The sequence below is a fragment of the Lontra canadensis genome, unplaced genomic scaffold, assembly GCF_010015895.1.
Source record: "Lontra canadensis isolate GAN:19392208 unplaced genomic scaffold, GSC_riverotter_1.0 scaffold142, whole genome shotgun sequence".
NCBI classification, from domain to species: domain Eukaryota; kingdom Metazoa; phylum Chordata; class Mammalia; order Carnivora; family Mustelidae; genus Lontra; species Lontra canadensis.
In genome coordinates this window covers 300,453-319,539 of record NW_022631136.1, presented here as the reverse complement: position 1 = coordinate 319,539, position 19,087 = coordinate 300,453, and the positions used below count along the sequence as shown (strand labels likewise).

Below are 19,087 nucleotides of genomic sequence, written 5' to 3'. Positions count from 1 at the left end.
TCTTGAAAAATAGTTAAATCTTATTCTGGCACATGCACATACTAGTGGTAGTTATAAAACCATGAAGCCAGTTCTTGAGTCCTTACTGGGTTGTATCCACAGTAGCATATAGTAAGCTAATAAATTGTTTTGGAATGGTAAATTATATGATTGAACTTTTTGGGTTCAGTTTTTCTCTTAAGTTTGATTTAGGGAGAGTAAGTGGCTCTTCCTTGAGCATATAGTGTCGTGGAGGTAGAAGACAACCCAGAAATTGTGCAGGGTATGTAGGAGAAGATGGGAACATTTTTTCCCAAGAAATAGACAACATGCATGAGATTAAGAGAATATTATAAAATCTTTGAATCTGGAATGAGTAGTGTAGTAAGGGATAAACATGGGGAGGTAGGGTTGGTAGATTAAGACATTAGAATTTCAATAAATATGTGTCAGTTTGCTATTTCTGGAAATTTGGGAATGAATGGGCTATTTAGCTGTGTCTGTACATGGAGGAGAGGGCAGACAGTTTTCTTTTGCTCTTATTTTTGAGGGACCATCTGGTAGAAGGTACAGCCCAAGAAGTCCTTTCGCAACATTTTCTTGGAGGCTTAACGAATTTGAAAGACACTGGAATGGAAATGATGGACTGGGTCCTGTGTGCATGTGTTGACGGTGCCTTTGCAATGGCTGTGGGCCCGGAGGGTTTTTTGGGGATGAGTAGAGGGTGCTTTCGGAGGAAAGGTACAGGGCCTGTACTGGGTACTAGAGGAGCGAGGTGGAGTGTGTTGAGGGAGTTAGGCAGAAGAAAGGCAATTGACCTTTTTTGAGGATTTACTTTGTGCCAGGCACTGTCCTAATGTATCTTCAGTTAGTTAATGCCAGCAAAAGGTCTGAAATGCAGATATTTTCTCCATTTGATATGTGAAGAAATGGAGGCACCGAGTGGTTATATTATTTACCCATAGTTCAGCCCTTAGTAGGTAGACTGGTATTTGAACCTAAATTTGTCCAAATCCAGAGCCAGTTCTCTCTGTCTCACTGTCTCTCTGTCTCTGTGTTGAAAGCAGTTGCAGCTGGGAGGGTAGACTGGCACATGGGTGGATGGCACATGCTTTTGCCATTCGCCTCCCTGGACTAGGGGTGCTGTGGTGCAAGGGTCTGGCCTCTGGTTTCCAGTAGGCTGGGTTCATGAAAATCCTGGCCCTGCGGCTTTTTTCCATTTGTAATCTCGGGTGGATTACTTAACCTTTGTGGGTTTTAGCAATCTCATCTGGTGAGGTAGGGTTAATGATACAAACAAATCTCTTAGAGTTACTTGGAAGTTAAAATGAAATAATGTCTGAAGCTTTAACACATATTACTTCCTGTCACTTCTTTTTTTCCTTTTAGACCCATCTTTCTGTCTCTTGGTTGTAACATAGGTCTACATAGGTCTCTTTGGTATGGAATTTGGTCATATTCTCTCTCTTTTTTTAAAAGAAGGATATATTTTGCTTCTTTCACTTGTAAGGACCCATTTTAATTAAGAACAATCTGCCAAGAGAGTCTTTCATTTTTCCCTCCCACCCAATCAGGAATTGTGTGAAATTTCTAAGGGTTTTTGTCCCTCCTCTTTCTCCCTGTCTGGATTCCTTGGGACTGACATCATAGACATGGAGGAATCTCTGACCTTTGAAAATTCTTGACAGTCTTGAATGTTGTGGTTTTCCAGTGAGTTTTGGGAGGAGTTGGAAGGGACTCAGACACTGCTGTAGTGCATCACTAGGACTGGGAGAGGGTATAGTGTGAGAATGTGGATGCTTGGGGATGTAGTAGACGAGAAAATGTAGGGTCAGTAGTTTCTCAGGCATTTTAACTATTATTATAATAGTTATCCATAATCAGTGTTTAATTTTGGGTCATCTTTCTCCGTTACTAAATAGTTGGGTATGCAGAGCATGCAGACTGATTGTAATGTTAGTCTGAGTTAATGTTTAGGAAAAGAAACTTGTTGCAAATAATGTCATATAACAATCTTAAGCAAGTGTCTTTGAGATGAGCCACTGTTTGAGACCTGCCTGTTTACAACACTGATTATCTGATTATCATCGATACTGGTGTGTGTGTGTGTGTGTGTGTGTGCGCACGGGCACGCGCGTGTGCATGGTTGGGTACTGTACAAATACAATTCAGTTTATCTGAACAAAAACTGAGTGGTGCTTGGGTTTTAGGGATACAGGATGAACAAGACAAAATTCCTGCCTTCAAATTGCTCATGGTTTAGTGGGGGGAGAGAAACATGTAAATAAACACAAGTACTCTGTGGTGTGTAAATAAAATCACAGAGGTGTAATAGCAGGTGCAGCAGCAAGGAGGAAGAGAGCAATTTAAGTTGGGAACCCAGAGAAAGTTTTTTACAAATGAGGTGGTACTCAAGGTAGTCTCATAGAAGAGGTAAGAAATCACTTGCTAGACCACAAGTCAATCCAGGCAGCGGGAACAACATGGGCAAAGGAACTGAAATGTGAGCACATGGTGTACCTGGGGAATTACCAGGACAGAAGGGGGAATGGTGGCAGGTCAATGAGGCTGGAGAGTTAGGCAGAGCCAGATTGTGAAGGGATCTGATGCTTTAGTCATTAAAGAATTTAGAGCCAGGAGCTATAAGGCCTATTTGCATTTTAGATTGATCAGCCTCCACAAGCATCCAATGGCTGGAGAGAGGAAGAGGGAGAAATTAGGAAGCTATTTCCTGGAGTCCAGGTAATGAAAACCTGAGAGAATAAAATAGTTGTAGCTTATGAAGAGTGTGGGATGGATTTGAGAAATTTTAAAGGTGAAATGAGTAGTCCTTCATAAAGGACTGTTTGTGAATGAGGATAAGGTAAAAGATAATTCCAGGGTGGCTCCCCGGCTTTTGTGACTTGGCTAAGAGGACGGATGATGGTACCTTTTGCTAGAATAGGCAACACTGGAAGAGGGGTAGTTTGAAAGGGGGAAGGACAGAGATGAGAGAATGAGCTCATGCTTTTAACATGCTGAGTTTGAAGTGCATATGGGATTCCTAGGTGAGCTGGAGAGTTTGGGACTGTGAATACATTTTGAAGTCATCACCATTTGGTGTTCAGGGGCATGAATGAAATTCTCAAGGAGATGATATAAATTAAGAAGATGGAAGGCCTGAGGTAGAACCTTCAGTGCATTAACTCTTGGTTAGGAAGAGGAGTCCGCAAAGGTGACCAAGACATGGAGCCAGAGAGGCAGGAAGAGTGGTAAGTATCACGTGCTACAAAAAGATCATTTTAGATAAGCAGTAAGGATAATTGTGATCTTATTGTAAGTCAGTGCCATTCTTCTTCAATAGAAGCCCATTTTGGTAGGATGAGTACTGCATTTAGGTGAAAAAGTAACATGTGAATGTTGATTTTAGGGAGTTTTACAGGGTAGAGGAGAAGAACAGCTGGCAGGTAGGAACAGGGGAGTCAACCTAAAGGAACTCCTCTTGCTTTGTTTCATATTTTTTTCTATGAAGTTGAAGGCAAGGTCACACGCCAGGAGTTAAGGAGTGATAAGAATTGGGTAGGAGAATACTGAAGGTGTGGCATAGTAGCTGAGAACATTGGTTGACTTGTCCCCAAGTCAAGCAGAAGGCAGCAGTGTTCCATGGAAAGTAATGAGGCTGACTGCCATTTATTTATAGTTGGGTTCCTCTGCATGATTATTTGATCTTATCTTGCTCAGTAGGCCCAGGTAGTAGCAGAGAAGTTGAATGTGAGAGCTATCAGGTTGGGCAGATGAAATAGAAGAATAGTGGAACTAGTTTTTTACTGGAAAATAAGTGACCAGTCAGTGGGCTCACATTCAGTTAGGCAAGAAGGGACAAAGTGGCATCTAATCCACTTTTTTCCCCTCAGTCGTCACTGCTTTCCAGCTTGCCATCGTGTCCCCTAGTCTAGCTCACCATCATGTTGTTGAAATAATTTCCACTTGTGTTCCTTCCACACTCTTCTCACTACAACCAGGGGGATCTTTTAATATTTCATGTGTGATCATGTCCTGCCCCTGCTTACAACAGTGACTTACATCAATGGCTTTTCATTATCTTTAGGATAAAATCCCCATGTTTAGTAGGGTCCACCAGGCCCCCCTCTTAATCCTCATTTTGTACCATTCTCACCTCTGTGTTTTTTCCTGTCATAGAACGTTGATAATATGTTTCCTCTGCTTGGAACATTCTTTCCCAGTTTGTCCCTCCAATTCCTACTCATTCTTTTGTCCTTAGATGTAATATCACTTCCTTGGGAAAGCTTTTTCGGACTCCCTGTAGGAGATCACACCCACCTCTCCAGCATTTCTTTATTACAATTTTCTGTGAATTTTTTTTTTTTTCTCCAGACTGGAATCTTTGTGAGGATAAAGATTGTATCTGTCTAGTTCACTGTTGTGTTTCTAGTCCTGGTCATAGTGCACCTAACACATAGTAGGCACACCGTGATTTTTGTTGAATTGTGAACAAAGTAGTTAAGGAATTGGATGACTTGGTCTGAGGTGAGGATATATTGAGTTAAGATAGCAGGTTTAGGGGCGACTGGGTGGCTCAGTGGGTTAAGCCTCTGCCTTCGGCTCGGGTCATGATCTCAGGGTCCTGGGATCAAGCCCCGCATCAGGCTCTCTGCTCGGCAGGGAGCCTGCTTCTCTCTCTCTGCCTACCTGTGATCTCTGTCAAATAAATAAATAAAATCTTTGGAACAACAGAAAAAAAAAACTTAAAAAAAAAAAAAAGATAGCAGGTTTAGTAGTAGAGCAGGAAAGCTGGAAGAAAGATGAGACTGTAGCCAAAGTAAAATTTTGGATGTTGAAAATATAGAGGTGTAGTAGTTTTAGGAGATGGCAGAGTCCAGGACTGAGGTGCTGGAATGGAGATGAAGGTCTTTGCATTTGATGAGATTATGAAACTCTTACAGCAGAAACATTGGATGGATGGTGTAGGTAGGTGTTGAAATTGCTGAGGAAAATGGTAGGATTTAAAATGAGGGCAATATAAGGCAGGCATCTAAATCTTTAATACATATAAGAGATAGGCACAGCCCTTTCCTATGTGAAAGAATTCAGTGGGTAAGAATCAGTCCTGTTTTGGGGTTCAGTAATGCCCTAGTGCCTTTGGAGGCAGTGTGGTATAGTAGAGCATGTGTCCAAAATATCTTGGTTCAGACTTTGGGCAATGCATCTGACTTTTCAAGCCTTATTTGTTTCTCTGTTTGTTAACACATTTTCTCTAATCCTTGTCTATGCAAATACCATCATTCTTGGGTGTGGTTTTATTGTTCTGGAGAAGAGAACACAGGCCATTATGTGGAAGTTACAGATCGGGGTGGGCTGGTGATTTAATTTAGAAAAGTATTTTGTAACGATTAGATTTGTTTAAAGTAAGACGGACATGGTGGCAAAGGAATGAGTCCTCCATCAAGGCTTGTATCTATGTGAAGACTGGATGATTTCTCTGTCAAGAGATGTAAAAGAAGGATTTCTGCTTGGGGGCAGACATTGAATTAAGTAATCACTAATGTCTCATCCAGTTGGAGGACTGGAGGGTTTTGCCTCCAGTTGAGATTTGTCTAAACACCATTCAATTAACAGATGTTTGAGTGTCTCCTCTGTTTTGTTTGAAAGTTTAAAAGCCAGTATTTTCTTTTTTTTCTTCCTGTGTGCTGAGACAGCCAAGGACTGTGTGTTTTAGTCCATGTTATGGCTATTTCCCGTTTGGATTTTGAGAAGTGCCAGCCAAGTGTTGGTGGTGACGTAACAGAAGCCACTGTCCTCCCCTGCTGGGTGGGGTTCGGGTGGAGTCTGTGGCCTGCACCTGGAGGCATCAGATAGAAGAATGAATGTGCTGCCAGGAAGTTTGGTTTAGTGCTTTGAATTTTTTGGCAAGTCATTCTAGATAGTTTTGGATCTCTGAATTACTTCTCCAAAATAATTTTTTGAAGAAAGACCTACTGTATTGGCAAATGAGGTCTGTGATGCCGTGACGTTGATGGTTTTTTTATTGTCCTGTGTCTGGCTGGGAGATTGTCTACATGCCCATGGCTTAATCAATTCTTCTCTCTTCTGCTGAGCATCTTTTTGCTGATTGCTATTTGTCTGCTTACTGTATACCTCCCACAGTCTTCCCAGAAAGTTATTAAAGTGGCTCTACTGAGTTCCTTTGAATATTTTTTTTTTTAAAGAGAGAAGATTGAAATTCATTTTGAAGCTATGCTCTTGGTCTTGGATTAGTCATACTTTCAAGTTATTTGGGCTGCAGCCATCTCCTGTGACCTCTAAGAAGTGACCGAAATGGGCTTGGAGAAGAAGTTCTTGCTTGTATTAGGGGAGGGAGAAACCACTCATTCATTTATGAATTCTGAAGGAATTTAATTCTTAAGTATAAAATGTAAGGAACTAGTTTATTTTATAACTTGACATTTTGAATTTGAGGTTGTTAGGCCAAAAGTTCCCTATGTATTGGCAGCATTTTCTGACAATTGGGATATTGAAATGGAAGGAAATTAGATATCGATAATACACAGACTAAAAGAGAATGTCAGGATCATGGTTTATGAGGCTATAGTGAACTGGAGAAGTTCATTTTTTAAACCTGGGAAGGATCTGAGAGGTCATCGAATCCAAGTCTAGGATAAACAAGAGGCACCTGAAACCCTGTAAGTAATTGGACCAAAGCCATCTGGCTAACGTATATAGGTGTAGGTAAAAATCTTACGATACAGGGATGGTGGAACTAGTGACAGTACAGATGTCTCTTCAGAAAAGAGAGTTTCTGGGGGCTCCCGGGTGGCTCAGTGGGTTGAGGCCTCTGCCTTCAGCTCAGGTTATGATCCCAGGGTCCTGGGATCGAGCTCTGCATTGGGCTTTCTGCTGGGCGGGGAGCCTGCTTCCTTTTCTCTTTCTCTGCCTGCCTCTCTGCCTACTTGTGATCTCTGTCAAATAAATAAATAAAATCGTAAAAAAAAAAGAAAAGAAAAGAGTTTCTGAAACTTGGAGAAATGGATTGGGGCCAAGGTAGACTCTTAGAAATTGAGGGGTGATAGGAAGTCCAAAGGACCCTGGAATTTCTCATTTGCTAAGTTAAGCCAAAAATGGATTGGTTTGGTGGTGGCTGGTGTGGAGGTTCACTTAGTCATTTAATCATTTACTCATCAGGCATTTATTGACTGCCTGCAGTGTTGTAGATGCTGTGCTAGGTGCTAGGTGTTGGGTCTACAGATATGACTAAAACACATCCCTGCACTCAGATTAGTGACTTCCTGGTTTTATGATCCACAAATCATTGCTCTTTATTTGCTTAATATTTCTAAGGAATGCAGAAAATCAGGATCTGATCTTACCACCAGACAAGCTGTGTCGTGGGATTGGAGGAGGTCTGAAGAAAAGGGATCTGAGTCACCCTTAGACTTTAGGTTGTTTAGGAGGAGCTGTTTCTGCAGTCACCTGAGTCACCTTTTACCTTTGAGAATTCTACTTTTGGTCTTCTCTAAAAGGCGAGGGATTGGTGGTTGTGGTGGGGCAGGTGTGTTATGGTTGCTTTAGGATCAAGCCCTCTTTTCCAGAGAACCCGTCTAATGTGGTAGAATTGGTCAGAGATTGTTCTTCACTCTGTTATTGCTTCCTCAGCTGGGCCTGCTAACTTTAGAGGAATGTGGATTGGTGCCAGGCTATCAGGTCAGGGACAGAGTTTCTGCCAAAGTCAAGTCTGAAAGAAGAGATCTTTTTCAGGTGAACTTACTTGGCTCACTTGTCCGCAGTGGAGAAAGGCATATTTCCTGGGTTCATGAAATTAGTGGGCAAAAATTAACTTTCGTGTACCTTGGAGATCTCCACTCTGCTTTGTGTAAAAGCTTATTTTATTTTGAGTAGTTTAAGCTTGATCAGCTTGCTCCTTCCATGTCCTCAGCTAGCCTCAGAACACTAGTCAACTCTAAAATTTTTCAGTGTATAGTATTCATTTGTTCATTTATCCATTCATTCAGCACGTATTTACTGAGGGCCTGTATGCCACGCACTGTGCCAAGTGTTACATGCTGAGGACACAGTAATGAACAAGACAAGCATTGAACTTTCAAGAAACTGACGTATTAGAGGGGGAGCCTAGACAGCAACCTACTAAAATAATTTCAGGTTAAATCAAGTGCCAACAAGGAAATAAACAAGGTGGGGAGTTCTTCAGGGTTGTAGTCTGCTGCTTTCTTCCATTAGCTTAGATAAGCAAACTGATGGATGGAAACAGAATACTCTAGAGAGGTAGAAGAAAAGCATTATACTCAGAATGACATTAGGTCTGTGATTAATTTAGTAGTTAAGAAATTAATGAGAGGGTCACTGGGAGGCCCTTGTGGGTTAAAGCCTCTGCCTTTTGCTCAGGTCGTGATCCCAGGGTCCTGGGATCAAGCCCCGCGTCGGGCTCTCTGCTCAGCAGGGAGCCTGCTTCCCCCTCTCTGCCTGCCTCTCTGCCTACTTGTGATCTCTGTCTGTCAAATAAATAAATAAAATCTTAAAAAAAATTAATGAGGAATTAGGAAACTAAATGTTGCTCTTCATAATAAATTCAGCTGAAATGAATGAGCCAGGATCGTTTCTCCATTTGGTAAGGAAGCTGCTGAAATTGGGCTATGATCATCCTATTTCAGTGTAATTTGAGACTTATGTGTTTATTTCCTCCTCAGGTGGAGGGCTGAATTTTGATCTATGTCCACCCTACCTCAGCTGCTTGAAAGTACTTAATGATCACATGACCCTGGACATGGATGCTGTCTTGTCAGATTTTGTCCGTTCCACAGGCGCAGAGCCTGGGCTGGCCCGAGATCTCCTGGAAGGTAAGGAGTCACGAGGGGAAAGATGAGAAGAAAGAAAGTAAAATGCAATGTTTATTGTTAGGATGTCTTGGAACATTTAAAAGTGATCAGAAAGATACTTTGTGTGTGGCAGGCCTTACATTTAAGTTGCTTCTAATAATCCACCTATGTGTGACTCACCATAATTTTAAAATGCAAAAATCCCCTTTCACCTTGAATTTTTGGTATAGCTTTCTCCACTGTGAATGTATGCTCAGGTAATGCAAGTGAGATTTTATATTAATCCACTAAAAGTACAATTCTGTATCTGTAAGTCTTTTTCTTTCTATATAAATGACTTTAGGATCATTTGTGGCTTTGTTTCTTTCCTTCCCTAATTTGTATAGGTGACTCTGTGTAGAGTGAATTAAGTTAATGTTTTTATTTTGCTACCTTTGTTTACTTAAATCTGTATGTACACATAAGTGTGAACGTTCTGATTTTAAGGTCTTTAAGGCTTGGAATCAGGTCAGTAGAATTCTTTGTTTAGAGTCATAATTAACAGATGTTTTTTGAGGATGGAAATATATAATGACACAGATCGCTAAGCCTGAAGAGAAATGGAAGATCCGGGTTTAGACTCCAGTTTGCTAATTCAGTAGGACTCTGCCCTTGACTGGCATTTTTGGTTTTATTTCCTACTACCTTCTCCTCCTTATGCTTCGTCCAACTTGTCACCTTTCCCTGGTCATATTAAGTTGTTTTCTAAGTCTGCAGTGTTCCTTCCTTCATTATTCTCCTAAAATTCTCCTTATCCTTCAGGATTCAGCTCAAATGCTTCCTCTTCCTCTTGTCACGTGTGTTGAATGCTGTATGTGTGAAGTACTTGAGATGTATTATTTTATTCTTACAGTCACTCTACAATGTAAGTTTTATACAGTTTTAAAAACTGAGGTTCAGAAAGTTAAGTGGGATTTGAGCTCAGGCGATCTGATTTCAGAGGCTGGCTCTTAACAATTATGTTACAGTTAATATTTGTGTAATCTTTTTCTCTCACACACACATGTGCATACATTTCTGTGCTATGAAGGAAAGGTTGAAGGTACTATACGAGTGTAAGAGATAAACCTAATTTAGATACAGGGTGCAGAAAGGCCTTTCTAAGGAAGTGACATTTGAGCTAAACCCAGAAGGGTGGGTGGGAGTAGGAGCAACACTAAAGGGACAGAGAAGAGAGTGTTGATATAGAAGCTTACACAGGGACCTAAGGTGAAAGAGTTTGGCACTGGGTAGGAAGAGTGAGGCAAGAGTGGTAGGAAATGAGTAGAAAAGGCAGGAAGCAGAATTTGGGGCCCTTTGTAGACTGTGGTAAGGAGTTTAAATGTCATTCCGTGTTTAGTTGGAAGCTGGTTAAGGCTTGTAATCAGGGGAATGATGTGATGGGATTTGAATTTTGGTTGAAGGATATGAAACAGATTGGATTGTGGCCAGAGAAGTGATCAACCCAGTTAAGACAGTTGAGGTAAGAGATGGTGGTGGCCTGAACTACTGTAGTGTCAGAAGAGAGAAAAGTGGATGGATTTAAGATAGAACTTAGAAGGGAAATCAAAGGGCCTGATCTTCATTTTCTCCCTGCTTCTGTCTTTATCTCTTGCTTTTCCCTTTAAAGTTAACTTTGGTGTAAAGAACGAATTTGAGAGGGGACATGCTAGGGGAAGAGAGATTAGCTGAACCTCTCCCAAAGACCAGGGAACAATCTTGAGGGCCTGCATGGGCACAGTAACAATAAAAATGGACAAGAAAGAACAGATTTGAGAGAAGTTTCATGAGTGCAAACATTGACTAGATAGTGAGGGCCGAGAAGTAGTTGGGTCTGAGTAGTGAGTTGCTGAATTTTCTGATGGAATTTTCTGGCCTGGAGGGCTTGTGATACCATTACCAATTTGAGGAATAGAGAAAGAGAAGACAAAGCAAGTCCTAGGAAGGAGAATGATGGACATTCAGTTTTGGACAAGTTGGCTGTTAGGAGCTGATTTTAAGGAGTTTACCACACAACTGCAAATACAGAGCCAGTGTTCAATACATGTTCTGTTATTTCCAACTGTGTGGTAAACATTCATTCATTTATTTGTTGAGTCAGGACAAAAGTCCTTCATTTTTCAACAGATATGTATTGAGTACCTACTGTGTGCCAAGTTCTAGGTGCTGAATAAAACAAAACAAACAAAAATCCCAGCCCTTATCTTCTAGCAGGAAAAACAGTCAATAAATAATAAACATGATAACGAAATCATTGTAAAGTGTGTGTTAAGGTGTGAAGTGCTATGGGAAATGATGAGGCAGGTTGTAATTTTTACTTGGGTAGTTAAGGCGGGCCTTGTTAAGAATGTGACATTTGAACAAATATCTGAAAGAGTTGAAGGATTGTCTGTGTAGATAAATTGGGAAGAGAGCCTTCCAGGCAGCGGGGAGATTGTTGGAAAGGCCATAGCTGGGAGCAGTCTTAGCATGTTTGTGGAACAGTGAAGAGGCCAGAGCCACTGAAGTGGTGTGAGCAAAGGGAGTTGGAACAAGTGGTGAATGTGATGGCTCAGAAGTAAATTCATCAGGTATTAATGATTCATACAGCTTAACTGGAAAATCAGAGTAATAAGATATCACAGCAACAGCAATAAAGACTTATATAAAACTTTATGTGGGGGCGCCTGGGTGGCTCAATGAGTTAAAGCCTCTGCCTTCGGCTCAGGTCATGATCCCAGGGTCCTGGAATCAAGCCCCACATCGGGCTCTCTGCTCCACAGGGAGCCTGCTTCCTCTTCTCTCTCTGCCTGCCTCTCTGCCTGCTTGTGATCTCTGTCTGTCAAATAAATAAAATCTTAAAAAACAAAAAAACACTTTCTGTGTATCAGTGCTTTTAATTCATTTGATCTTCATAACAGTCCTACATAGAATCATCTCCACTTTCACAGCCAGGGAAATTGAAGCACAGAGAAAAGGCTGGAGAAGTAGGCCAGGTCATAGAAAGTCTTGAATGTCAGACACAAGGGCCTAGAATTTACTCTGTAGGCAATGTTAGGCCGTTAGCAGTTTTGATTCTGGAACTAAAATGAACAGAACAGAACTGAAACGGGACAGAACTGTGCTTTAGAAAGATTAATCTCATGGGATACTTTAGAGTGGATCGGAGGTGGAACAGTGGATGATAGGAATTGAACTGAGGGGGTAGCAGGTGGAATAGAATAGAAAGAAATGTGAACAATCATATAATATATTATTTACTGAATAATATAACTGGAGAAAGCAACAGAAAAATCCAGTAGGACATTTAGGGTCTTCTCTTCAGTAGAGTAGTGATTCTTAAATTTGGGGGCAGTTAACAGTTCCTTTTGGTAATCTGATGACAGCTGTCAGCTCTTTTTCTTTAGAAAAATTCATGTACTTATACCTTTGTATATAGTTCTGTATGGTGTAGGACATTATAGTGCATGCATGTCTAGGCTAAGCACTCTCTGGATCTCAGAATCAAGAGACCTGGGCTTTAGTCACACTTCTCTGTGGTGCAAGCTAGCTGTGCATTTGGGCAAGTCACTACTTCTTTAGGCTTCCTCTGTTTTATCTGTGGCCTCTGTGGGCCCTTTCAGATCAGAGACACAAATTTTCAATGCTCACAGAACTGACTTAGGAAGGACAACAAGTAAATAAAGAAATTGTGGTATTGCAGACTGAAGTATTAATGAAGAAAATTAGCAACAGGAGAATGGTGGAAATGCGCATGAATTTTGCTTGTTAGTTTTGAGAGGGTGGTTTGAATGATTGTTTTATGTCTTTCCCCAGTTTCCCTGTACTCTACCCATTTCATTTTTTGCTTTGTCTCCTGCCAGGAAAGAATTGGGACGTGAGTGCCGCCCTCAGTGATTTTGAACAGCTACGTCAAGTCCATGCTGGGAACCTGCCCCCACCCTTTAGTGAAGGGAGTGGTGGTTCCAGGACACCTGAGAAAGGGTTTTCGGATAGAGAGTCTGCCCGCCCTCCCCGACCCACCCTGCAGCGTCAGGATGACATCGTTCAAGGTACTGGGGTAACTGAGGGCTGTTTCTGTAGGCGGGAGTAGAAAGGAAGTGAGGGGACTGCTAAATGGAGCCATCCTTTGGAGATGCTCCTGTTCCTCTCCCTGCTCCCTTGACAAACTGTTCAGAGGTGGCTTCAGTCTGTTTCGGTGCAGGAGCCCTGCACTCTCCCACTGTTTCTTGAGTATTCCCCTCTGTGAAGGCCTTTTTCACTACTGGGAGGGAAATGGATAAAGGAGAACAATCTAGTTGTCGAGATAAAGTGCATAAATGTAGAATTCACAGGATCATGCCATCTACCTCTGAGGTTAATATTTGTCATTATGTATCAAAATTTTGAAATGCATGTATACTTTGACTTAGCAATTTGATTTCTAGGAATTTATCACATATGTGTATGTGCATGTGGAGATACAAATATAGATATATATATATCTATCTCCTTTAAATAAATAGACCTCAGTGGGCACATACACATATGCAGCATAAAGCTTAAAAGTTAAAGCTTGAAAACAATATTTAATGTCCATTAGTAGAGGAGTAGTTAAATAAAATCGTTTATGTTGCGGAGTACTCGCAGCCACTGGAAAGAAGTAGGTAGAACCTGATGTGCTGTTTTTGAAGTCTCTAAAATCTATTGAGAAGGGTAAGATGCAGTGCAGTTTATATAGTATGTTCTTATTTATGTTTTTAAAACATAAATCATTTTAAAAATGATTTTAAAAGCTGTATGGGCTTTCTTAAAAATATTTATTTATTTATTTTAGAGAGCAAGAGAGAGAGAGAGAGAGAGAGGGTGTGCACAGGGGGAGGGGCAGAGAGAGAGTCTTAAGTAGACTTCACTTCAAGTGCAGAGCCCCATGCAGGGCTCTATCTCATGACGTTGAGATCACAACCTGAGCTGAAACCAAGAGTCCGTTGCTTAACTGACTGAGCCATCTGGGCGCCCAAAACTATGTGTGTTTCTATGTGTATAAAAAATTCTAGAAGGATCCAAAAGTTTGCCTCTGGGGAAGGAATCAGAAATTTTGAATAAAGGGGAGATTTCTTTGTAATACTTTATATCTTTTGATAATGTTTTGCTTTTTTACCATGGGCTTATGATACTTTTTAAATACCTAAAAAAATCGTTTAAAAAATAACATCACTATAAAATAACTTTAGACAACTCTTGACTTACTTTGTATGTCATCTCTGGCAAGTACTGGATTAAGAACTACTTCCCAACACAATTTTTAGCTTTTGATAATCTTTATATATAAATTCAAATCATGCAAATGGATTGTAATATGACACTGGGCAGATTATGATCACAGACTATCTCATGGGGAATTATAAGTGCCATGTAATCAAAACAAATAAGGATGCCTAGGTGGCTGAGTTGGTTGGGCGTCTGCCTTTGGCTCAGATCAGGATCCTGGGGTCTGGGGATCGAGTCCTGCATCCAGGACCGAGTCCTGGATCCAGGATCCAGGCTCCTTGCTCAGTGAAGAGTTTACTTCTCTCTCTGCCTGCCCCTCCCGCTGCTTGTGCTCTCTCTCTCTAACAAATAAAATCTTAAAAAAATAATAATTTGGGGCACTGTGTACATTACTGTCTTTCTCTAGTATATTGAGAATGACTGTACCTATACATTTCTGACAAATATGAATCCAGAGAAGTTCTAGTAAATAATGTAAATAAATGCTATTAATGGTAGATAAGAAAGTTCCAGATGTGTAAGATTTATCATTAATTTTTTTTATGATTATTTATTCGTGAGAGAGAAAGAGGCTGAGGCAGAGGGAGAAGCAGGTTTCCTGCTGAGCAGGGAGCCCGACGCAGGGCTCAATCCCAGGACCCTGGGATCATGACCTGAGTGAAAGGCATACGCTTAACTGATTAAGCCACCCAGGCACCCTTATCATTAATTTTCTATAATGGAAAGTCTTTCCTGTATTCTCCAAAACTGTGAAAATTATCAGAGTGATTATTTGATGCAGTCTAGCAAAATGAAACCCCATTTCCCTTATTGCCTCTTTTTCCTATCAGTGACCAAGTTGCCAAATGAATGAGTCCCTGTTATGTTGGGAAATGGAAGTGAAAGAAGACAGAGTCATGGGGAGAAGTTCAGGCAAATTATTTATAAAGGGTAGAAAGAGGAATGTATATTTGGTGCTAATATAAGTGCCTGCAAAAATACTACTCTCCGTATTTCCCCACTTACATTTGGATTTAGAAAGAGGGTTGGGAAGTTTGGTAGCTAGTTCGACTCACAGTTTTTCCCTGCCTTGTCAAGGGGTAATCATCACCACATGAGTGGAACGTTCTCTGGGCTGTGTATGTTCTAAGGTAACTCCGTTTCTCATTGCAGAAAAACGCCTGTCTAGGGGCATCTCCCACGCCAGCTCCAGCATTGTTTCCCTGGCCCGGTCCCATGTCTCCTCCAATGGTGGGGGTGGGGGGAGCAGTGAGCACCCCCTGGAAATGCCCATCTGTGCCTTCCAGCTTCCAGATCTCACTGTGTACAATGAAGACTTCCGCAGCTTCATAGAGAGAGACCTTATTGAACAGTCCATGCTGGTTGCCTTGGAACAGGCAGGTCAGTGAGTGCTGTTTTTCATGGGCTTTTCCCTCTGCTCTGCACTGGTAGGCAGCCACATGGAGGGGCTGGCCTTGACCAGTAGCTTCTAGTTTAAGTCTGGGAGCTGACTGCAAAGTCATGAGTTGGTCAGATCAACATGTACTGAGCTAGGTGCTTCTTTTTGGGACACAAATTGGACACTTCTTTTAAAAAATTATTTTTATTAACATATAACGTATTATTTGCCCCAGGGGTACAGGTCTGTGAATTGCGAGGCTTACACATTTCACAGCACTCACCGTATCACATGAAATTAGACACTTTACCCTGGAAATTTCCCATTTGATGGAAGGGAAACCAGATATACACATGAAAGGCCCAGGAATCAATACCTAAAAATCCATACATGGGGAAAAAAATAGAAATAAATTATAATTGGCTCTGGAACACCCTTGTGACCAGAAAGAACCAATACTACAGATGATGCACAATGGTGATTAATTTAAAAGTCCCATTTGTTTACATGAGCTTTCCCCAAAGATTTATCTACCTTTACAGTTATATTTGTCTTAAATTACTGTTAAAATTAGTTAATATGGTGGGGCGAGGCTGCTTGAATTCTGGGAAAAGCTAATCAGGTGTTAAACTTCTTAGAAGAAAGGCTGGGGGCTGGTAGGTGGGGGCATGGGAAAGAAGCTTGCATTTTTCCTTTGCACCCTTCTATAGTAACTGTGTGCCTCTCTATACTTTTTTAAAAGTTAGCAAGTTACCTGGCTAGTGAGATTATAGGCCAGTTTTTCTTTCTGTTGACTTTTCAGTAATTCAAGGAGACTTTGAAGTGTGATTCACAAAATATTTTCCTCATGTGAATAATGGGAAGATGGATGACTGTACAGAATCGAGGCTCATTTTCTAAGGTGTTTCATGTGCTATCTTGTTGCGCATGTCTTTAAAGTCCTACCACATACAAGCCGACATGCTGTCATATGTGCAAATGATACCTATGTGACCCTGTGAATACAGCTTTGGGTTGTTTTTCTTTTACTGATGATGGATTTGTGCTGAGCTTCATTGTTATGATGTTTACTGGTCTCCTGAGCAGAGTGAAGGAGTCAGAGCCAGACCAGGTGACCAACACAGATTTTAACCTATGACCTGGGCCCCATCATCTAACCCAGACTTGCTCAGTCTCAGCATTGTTGACATTTAGGACCAGATAATTCTTTATTGTGTGAGCTGCCTGGTACATTATATTTTGTTTAGCAATCTCTCTGGCCTCTACCCATTAGATGCCAGTAGCATCCCCCCACCAGTTGTATCAACCAAACATATTTCTAGATATTGCCAAATGTCCCCTTGGATATTGGTTAGATCAGGGGTCCCCATGTAAGAATTGCTGATCTCACCAGTCATGTTCTTCAGGTTCTGACTGACTAGGTGTAAGTGAAGAAGATATAAGGAGTAGCAGTATTCTGGGTTAGCTTCCTAGAGGAGGCAAGTTTGGAGTCTGTTAGAGAGCTAGGGAAGTGGGAAGGGCTTTATGGATAATCTGCTCCTCTCCTTTTCCTCCTGTTTCCGTAGGGCGTTTGAACTGGTGGGTGAGTGTGGACCCTACCTGCCAAAGGCTGCTTCCTTTGGCAACTACTGGGGATGGAAACTGCCTCCTGCATGCAGCCTCTCTGGGTGAGTCTTGAAAATGGTGTTACGCACCCTCAGAAAGAAAGCAACAGAATTTAGATCTCATGTGCAGGACTTAATCCACTAACCTTGATCTTAGGCAGAAGTGATCGTACAGCATGCGTGTGTGTGTGTGTGTACATGTGCATGTGCATGGGCGTGGGCATGTAGGAGGGGATGGAAGAGAGCCCTGCCCTGGCTTTTCAGTCTCTTGTTCAGGGATCATATGTAGAACATAGGATTTAGCGGGGGTCCCACTTGGAGAGCTACCCTGCAGAAGTATTGAGCAGCAAGTATGTAAGCAGGATAAAGCTATATGTGTATATCATTCTCCTTAATATTTATTCTTTTGGTATTTAAAAAAGATGTTTTCATCAGTTTTTGTGAGATTTGTTTAATTATAAAACTTATTTATAATTCAATATGTTTTTTGCCTTAGATTTTAAAAAAGTCCTCATTTTCCAACCATCCCCCCAGCTTTGATGCTGATTGTCATGTGCCAGACCCATCTTTTCTGCTGCTACTCTGTATTTTAGTTTGTTAGACTTGCATATTAGTAAGGGGCTTTCTGTCAGGAGTTTGTAGGATGTGGTGTATCCCCCACTTGTAAGTTCCTGAAGTTTCTGAACCTCCAGAGTAGGAACATCTTTTCACTTCTCCCCTAAGTCACAGGGGTTTCTTTGAACCTGGCCTTAAGCCTGATTTCCTTGCTGTTAGGGTATTAATAAAGGTAAGGTGTCCTACTGTATGTTTCCTTGCCACAGGCATGTGGGGTTTCCACGATCGGGACCTGATGCTGCGGAAAGCTTTGTATGCACTGATGGAGAAGGGAGCCGAGAAGGAGGCATTAAAACGGCGCTGGAGGTGGCAGCAGACACAGCAGAACAAAGAGGTGAGGGAGTTTGGGTGGGAGCACCTTGTCCTCCAGAGTTGGCTACAGGAAATGCTCAGTGCGTACCAATAGGCAGTGTCTCCTGGTGCTTAATTGGTGGTACTCCCCTTGTAATCCTGGAAGTTGTAGGAAATGCAGAAGATACCACAGGGCCCATGCCTTTTTGATAGAGTCATGAGAACTAGCATGGAGAAGCTGAGACCCATAGAGGAGGCAGCTAACATTGTGCTTCTCGTCTGATAGATGCTCAGCAAGTCTCCAGTAGTAATCTTTTACAAAATAAGATATGACAGGTCCACAGGATTTTTCTATTGTTTGGGGGTGTTTTGCTTATAATAATGCTAGACCAATTTTTAAGGACTTGTGTTTTCTATTCTTTTTGTTTCTTTAAAGATTTTGTTTACTTATTTGACAGAGAGAGGCAAATCACAAGTAGGCAGAGAGGCAGGCAGAGGGCGGGGGGCGGGGGAGGCAGGCTCCCTGCTGAGCAGAGAGCCCGATGCCAGCCTCGATCCCAGGACCCTGAGACCATGACCTGAGCTGAAGGCAGAGGCTTAACCCACTGAGCCACCCAGGTGCCCTATGTTTTCAATTCTTAGAGAAATGCTAAATGCTTAAAAATTTCGTTGGCTATATGTACTATTTGCTTTTCACATACCCTGTTTGTTTAAAAATTTTAAAAACATGCCCGTTAAACTGAGTTTGAATGGTACTTCTCAGGAATTTAGCAGATGTTGAGACTGCTTTTTTATAAGAAAGTAACAGTAGACTGTTTGAACTTTCCATCCCCGTAACAAGGGTTGAGCTAACTATGGCCTGTGGGACAAATCCCACCAACAGTTTTATTTAAAAAAAAAAAAAAAAAAAAAAAATTTTATTAGAACACAGCCCTGCCCATTCATTTATGTATGTATGTTTACGTTGAGTGCTTGCCTTGTGGAGACTAGAAGAGCAGCAGAGTCAAGTAGTTGCATGTGGCCCAAAAAGCCTAAAATATTTCCTAGCTACGGTTATGACGGAGCAATAAAAGAGTTTGCTGACCTCTCACCTTAATAATGACACTGTCCACTTACATAAAGATAACAGGTCTCCCTCTTTTCTC

The 19,087-nt window shown here is 41.4% G+C and overlaps 1 protein-coding gene across 5 annotated transcripts in view; it reads left to right on the top strand.

Moving 5' to 3' along the window:
• Nucleotides 1-19,087, top strand: part of OTUD7B (OTU deubiquitinase 7B) — a 53,533-nt gene that overhangs the window by 22,537 nt on the left and 11,909 nt on the right. The window contains exons 1-6 of one of the 5 annotated variants that reach the window (XM_032843629.1): nucleotides 5,845-6,391; nucleotides 8,679-8,828; nucleotides 12,673-12,856; nucleotides 15,207-15,434; nucleotides 16,998-17,099; nucleotides 17,858-17,985. In XM_032843629.1, coding sequence (XP_032699520.1) covers nucleotides 8,760-8,828; nucleotides 12,673-12,856; nucleotides 15,207-15,434; nucleotides 16,998-17,099; nucleotides 17,858-17,985 — 711 coding nt within the window. In that variant the 5' untranslated portion in view covers nucleotides 5,845-6,391; nucleotides 8,679-8,759. Of the gene's footprint in view, nucleotides 1-5,844; nucleotides 6,392-6,436; nucleotides 6,660-8,678; nucleotides 8,829-12,667; nucleotides 12,857-15,206; nucleotides 15,435-16,997; nucleotides 17,100-17,857; nucleotides 17,986-19,087 lie in introns of those variants that run through there. The other 4 variants (XM_032843626.1, XM_032843627.1, XM_032843630.1 and 1 more) reach the window with 4 other exon arrangements.